Raw genomic sequence first — 6,503 nt, 5'->3', positions numbered from 1 at the left:
GACACAGATGGCTATGGCAGATGCCCCCAGATTTGGCTATCAGGGAAATGTTAGTATCTCAATAAAAAAAACTTTGAAATAAAATATAACTTGCAAATAACACCATGTAATTAGTTTCTATAAGTAATTATGATTCAGCGACCGTAGCCGTGATGGAAAACACCGGTTCTCGTTAGATCACCGAAGTTAAGCATCACGGGGCGGTGTACTGGGGAAAGATGGGAGATTTGTTTACGTAAGTATCGTGCTTTAATTAATAATAAAGATATACCACAAAGCAATCCAGTAACAAAGAAATTGAGATTTTATTAAAATACATTTTAGTAATTGTGATACAACAAAATGCTACAATCCCTCTCACATTGAGCGCTTATTTTACACAGTTATAAATGTAGTGTATACTGTAACAAATGTTTTTTTTTACAATATTATATAATATAGACGTAAGAAATAAGATATAATATACAAATGCATTTAAATTCATGTAAGCAGAATTTTATTTCGTTGGCGAGAAGCTTGTAGGGTTTAATATACGGGAATGTGTCTCTCTTATTAACGGTACAGTATATGCAACACATTCATCCCATCCTGGGGATCTCCATGCACTTTCACGAGTTTCCATTCGGGCTTGGAAATTTTTATAGCCTAAAAGTAAAATTCGTTGTTTTTCGCTTTTGCAAACTTGTAACATATAAATATTTACTTTCCTGAGGTAAACAGTTTACTTGAACATTTGTGCAATAATATGTTAAAATACTAGGTTTCATAAAAAAAAAATGTAATTTCGATATAAATTCGGAATTAAAATATTATATCCTCACCGATCTCAATGATTTTTGGATATGTTGTCGGGGACACGATTCTGAACAACGTTTTCTTATACATGTTACCGCCGCTCGACCTTCGTTTCCGAGATATTCGCGAAAAACTGCTGCTACTACACAATGTATTCTGCCGCCCTGATAGCCAGATCTGGGCAGCAGAATCTGACATCAGAACCGTAGTCGTCTGTGTCCGCAGATGGCTGCGTTCTGAGGTGCAGAGCCTGATGTCAGATCGGCAGCAGATCCGTAGCAGATTCTGCCGTCTGCTACGGTTCTGACGTCAGGACTCTGCGCTCTCATGCCAGAGCCAGACCCTGCTACCAATCTGATGTCGGCGCCAGACCCTGCTACCAATATGATGTCAGAGCCAGACCCTGCTACCAATCTGATGTCAGAGCCAGACCCTGCTACCAATCTGATGTCAGAGCCAGACTCTGCTACCAATCTGATGTCAGAGCCAGACCCTGCTACCAATCTGATGTCAGACTGGAGCCAGATGGTTATCAGGACGTATACATACCTACAGTACGCGTCCGTGGTGGCAGAGTATGCACCAGCATGGGACAGAACAAATAACAAAGCTGACCTTCGTTTCTGAGATATTTGTGAAAAACTTCTTTTGACTTATTCCGACGCAACGCATTCCACTTTCCAACTTGTCCCGGGTATTAGTATTGGTTGGGGCTAGATTAGTGCGGGGAGCGCGCTCCCGCTCGCGGGCGCGTAAAGCATGACAGCGAACCGATCTGAGTCGGGATGTTGACGGGCATCTGCAAGTTTCTGGTTCAAATCTCTAAACTCACATCAGTTCGCTAACATGCTTTACGCGCCCCCGCACTAATCTAGCTCTAACCAATACTAATACCCGGGACAAGTTGGAAGGTGGAATGCGTTGCGTCGGAATAAATCAACAGTAGTTTTGGCCGTTCTTCCGAATGGCCCCAGTGGCCGATCGTCACGAGGTTTGAGGGGGAGGGTGTATGGACCCTAAATCTAAAATGGTTGCTTCGGGAATTTATTACTTTCCGAGATGTTAGTAAAAAACTTTTGGATATTAGTATTGGTTGGGGCTAGATCAGTGCAGGGGGCGCGTAAAGCATGATAGCGAACCGATGTGAGTTTGGAGATTTGAACGAGAAACTTGCGGATGAGATCCATCTTATTATAAAGGGTGGATACCTCTTACTCTATTGATAGTCAATACTCTAGGGGGTGATTCTACAGGCCAAAATAAGACGAAAATATAGAATACAATTTTTTAATATCGCGCTTAGTTTTCGAGAAAATTGGCTTTGAATTTCAACTAAATATGCATGCCATTAGGCGCCTGAGGAGCACATGGAGGTAAGGGGAACGCGTCCAACTATCCGTAGAACAAATTGGGGAGGCCGGGTGGATTCTCGTTAAGACTACCTGTACGCAGTTCAAAAAAATTAACAATAATTTTTTATTAATATTTCGGAAACTAATAACTACCCGAAGCTACAATTTAAGATTTAGGGCCCACATCCCCTCCCCACAAAACTCGTGTCGATCGGCCACTGGGGCCATTCGGAAGTATATCCGAAGTTTTTCGCAAATGTCTCGAAAACGAAGGTCGCGCGGCGATAACATGTATAGTAAAAAGTTGTTCAGAATCTTGATCTTGATAACATATCCAAGAATCATTGAAATCGGTGGGCCGGAAAGCTTCAAAATAATTACCACAATATTTTCAGTGCTAATTTAATACTCACACCAAATGTGATGAACATTATATAACCGACCAATTTGTGAAAAGAAACCAGCAAACGGTTCATTGTTATTGCGTCTATAATTGATGGCCTTTGCCCAGTTATTGCCCCATTCTATCATTGTACCAGGTTGCAATCTATAACTACGTATCTCGTATATATTTGAACCATTTCGCTTCGTAAGAGGAGGCCAGTAACTAAATGCCAATAAATACTGCAAGTAACGTGATCTTACGTATTGGCCACTTTCTTTGAATAACTGTTGATATGCCTGGAAGTAACATTAATCTGTTAGAACATTTCTGCTTCGTACAGTCATATAGAAGTAATATATTTTTCAGCTAGTTATACCTTATCTTTAGATAATTCTACTTGTGTGCGATCGACGCTGTCATAGCCGCCGGTAAATTGCCAAAGGTGTAAAGCTTGATCGACATCGCCAGCTACGACAGTCCAAGAACCAACTAACTCCAATTTCAATTCGGACTTCTTGGAGCTTATAATGTTAACAATCTCTCCACTGTAATATCCGAAAATACAAATATGTCCGAAAATAATTTTCCTGATGCAAAAAAATTCTCGGCACGTGCCGATTCTGAGACGCAAATAAAACTTAATGTGAAAATTCGCAAAAACTTGAGAAGAAACTTCGCGTTGATATTCTACGTGTGTGCCGCGATTTAAATCGACTACCTGACAATAGAACAGACGGTAAAAAAAGATGGGAACAATAGAGCCTCGGGTTTACTCACTAATTGGCCAAGTATTTGTCAATGGAATCAGGCCGGACGTTGTGCGTATGCAAGGCGTAAATAACTCCTTTGTCTGACAGCATCCGCGAGTGAGACTCTTTGGTTGGCTCGATTTTTCTTACGAAAAGCTTGTTTATCCATCCTTCACTGATATCCTGTCGGATCGATGACCTTGCAAAAGATCTACAACACACACGATGTGGCTATTGCCCTAAAAAGCCGCCGCTTAGACTGGCTCGCGTAGTCTATACGCGAAGCATACGAAAAAAAGGAGCGTTCCTCAATGTTTTGGAATCGTGGTCGCCTACCGGCTGGTAATAAATGACGGTAGCTTAGTATTGCCGATCACCGTGATTTGCGCGGCTCCGAATCTTCTTAAAACGGCAGCCATTCTTACTGGACCCTCGCTTAGAGATCTCCGCTGGTCTGTGTCCAATCAAGATCGGAGCCCAATTTCGACAGCGCTGCAACTAAACACGCGGCGCTTTCGATTAAACTCTCGGTGAAATCGTCAACTAATGCTGATTTGTTCTTATTCATAATCTCCACTCAAGATCTTCTCTTTCTACACGATGTCAGACGGTGGCAGACTTTGCGACCATAGAGAGTGCTCTTTCGCCTGATAAACTTACGGATTTTCAATGTCACAGCGCCTGCGTCTTTCGATGAAACTTTTTATTATTTGTTAGTATTAAGCAACGCTGAAATATCACTGATTCCATCTCGGCTTTTGCCTCCTGGTGAAAACTGGCCGAATCATTTGTATCGGGACGTATTGTTTATGCGCCATCATTATACCTTAATCACTTTTTCATGGAACGATAACAACACGAGTATATTTCTGTTAGTATTGCAATCGATTGCAATAAAGGAGTGTATAGAAATAATTTTGTATGAATTATTAAACTCTGTTACTTGAGTAGTGAATATTATATATCTTGTATAACATATATGTTTTTTTATGCATATGAATTGTAAGAGGATCCTCTTACAATTAACTCTTAAATACAGGATTCGGATTTTTATTCGTGTTCATTCATTTTTATTTTTATTAATTATACGCAATTTTGTGATTAAGTCATTGAATTATTTTCCATAAAAAGACAATACATACATGTACGTAGTACATAGTATTTTCCATGAATAAAGTTTTATGAGTTTTTCAATGGAACATAATTAATCTCATTTATGTAATTAATTTTTTTTTTTAAGGTAACCTGTGATACACTATAATAAAAGTCGCTTTTTTCCTAATCTTTCCCGTCATATATTTTGATAACGAAATCATTTTGCAATGCTTGTATTTAACTTGACTTTGGAACCAGCGTTGTGGGGAAACCGATCTGGCTTGTTTTCAGTGGGGGAAGTTACGCACGTTCACGCATGCACGTGATGACGCAGTGACGCACAGTGATCGGAACGTGGAAAAAACCCTAGATTATGAAAGTCGGATTTCGCAATTAGTAATATTACTATTTGTGAAAAAGTCATATTAAATTATTTCTTTAAGATTATATTAAGTTCGATGTTTAAGAAGTAATATGGAAAAATAATTAAAAAATATTGAGAAATGTTGAAGTTATGAATTTTTCCACTTGTCCTCTATGCGTCCGACTAGTGATCCTCTAGAGAGCGATCGAAACAACGATTTTGGAGCAAAAGCGGAAGTAGACAGAGAAAGAAACTGTAAAAAAGAAAGAGACAGAAATACTGATAGAAAGAGACAGAAATACTGATAGAAAGAGACAGAAATACTGGCAGAAAGAGAGAGAGAAATACTGATAGAAAGAGATAGATATGTTTATTTCGGGTTTTGCTTCAAGATGGCTACGGTTATACCGATCACTCCCTAGAGGATCACTACGTCCGACCACTGTACAACGTCGAACTAATCAACGCCAAGATGGAAAACGATGGGAAACGGAACGACGTCAGCGCTAAACCAAGCCAACTAGCCAAGGGAATCGGTTGTCGACGCTAGTGATCCTTTAGGGTGTGATCGGTATAACCGCAGCCATTTTGGAGCAGAACCGGAAATAACAACCTAAACGTTTATCTATCTCTTTCTATCAGTATTTCTCTCTCTCTTTCTGTCAGTATTTCTGTCTCTTTCTACCAGTATTTCTGTCTTTCTTTTTTACAGTTTCTTTCTCTGTCTACTGTGCACGGATGGAAAGAAGTTGGTCGAGAAACTCTAGGGTCCGAATATCAGGTCTGAATAGTATATTCCTATTGGCCGGCGCGACAACGTCGACGAATATAAAGTAAGCAAACGGGACACGGGCTGCGGGAGCCAATGCGAGCGAAGAATCTCTCTTGCCCCTGTGATATTTCAATCGACTTCTTTCCATCCGGGCACAGTGTTTCCGCTTTTGCTCCAAATAGTGGCAACCAATCAGCAACGATACACGTTATTCCAATCACTGCCTAGAGGATCACTAATCGACGCTGGTTGGCTGCGGCCTCACTTGACTTGGCTAGTTGGCTTGGTTTGGCGCTGGCGTCGTTTCGTTTCCCATTGTTTCCCGAGGCGTTGATTGGTTCGACGTGGCGGCGTCTCACGCGCATGCGTGGACGTGCGTAAGTTCCCCCACTGAAAACAAGCCAGAACAGTTTCCCCACAACGCTGTTTGGAACTGTCACTTCAGGTTCGGTTAGGTTCAGAGTTCGGAGGGAGTCGGCTCCACTGATGGAGGGGGAAAAACCTACAGGAGCGGTGGTAATGTGTGCGTGAACTGATGCCAGCGCCAAGCTAGCCAAGTGGCGCCAACGCGAACCGACACCACAGCCAACCAGCGTCACCGGGAAATATGTTGTCGACGCTGGTTGGCTGCGGCGTCACTCGCTTGGCGCTGGCGTCGGTTAGTCTCCAATCGTGGAGTCTCACGCACACATTACCACCACTCCTGTATATGTATCCCCGTCCATCAGTGGAGCCGACTCCCTCCGAACTCTGTTAGTAGTGATGGCGATACATCCCTACATGTATCGATATTTCGTATCGATACGTATTGACAGTCCAAGTATCGATACAACTAATATATCGGAGACGAAGTATCGATATCACTGGTATCGATACGTACGTATCGGCCCATGTATTATGCCCTTATTTCAAGACCTTTTTTTTACACGCCAATTAATATAATTTAGTCTCTAGGGTACTCATGAAATCAATACGAATAGTCATTCTAATC

At 41.4% G+C, this 6,503-nt stretch overlaps 1 protein-coding gene across 1 annotated transcript; it reads right to left on the bottom strand.

The window, feature by feature from the left end:
- Positions 1-281: 281 nt before the first annotated feature.
- Nipsnap (protein nipsnap) lies at positions 282-4,080 on the bottom strand. Its single transcript, XM_076808648.1, has 6 exons — positions 3,942-4,080; positions 3,618-3,779; positions 3,310-3,492; positions 2,909-3,077; positions 2,561-2,828; positions 282-645 (listed from the first exon to the last, which is right to left on the bottom strand). The coding sequence occupies exons 2-6, from the start codon at positions 3,698-3,700 to the stop codon at positions 497-499; spliced, it is 852 nt and encodes a 283-aa protein (XP_076664763.1). The 5' UTR covers positions 3,701-3,779; positions 3,942-4,080; the 3' UTR covers positions 282-496.
- Positions 4,081-6,503: the final 2,423 nt, after the last annotated feature.

This window comes from Andrena cerasifolii, chromosome 3, assembly GCF_050908995.1.
Source record: "Andrena cerasifolii isolate SP2316 chromosome 3, iyAndCera1_principal, whole genome shotgun sequence".
In the NCBI taxonomy this organism is placed as follows: Eukaryota; Metazoa; Arthropoda; class Insecta; order Hymenoptera; family Andrenidae; genus Andrena; species Andrena cerasifolii.
The sequence above is the reverse complement of the archived record's forward strand: the minus strand, read 5'-3'. Positions and strand labels throughout refer to the sequence as shown.

Excerpts from the sequence above, each read along its gene's own strand:
- Nipsnap (XM_076808648.1), bottom strand. The coding sequence starts at position 3,700 with ATGGCTGCCGTTTTAAGAAGATTCGGAGCCGCGCAAATCACGGTGATC. Across the intron at positions 3,493-3,617 it reads CCGTCATTTATTACCAGCCG|ATCTTTTGCAAGGTCATCGA; the intron begins GTAGGCGACCAC and ends TGTGTGTTGTAG. Across the intron at positions 2,829-2,908 it reads TAGAATTATCTAAAGATAAG|GCATATCAACAGTTATTCAA; the intron begins GTATAACTAGCT and ends TGTTACTTCCAG.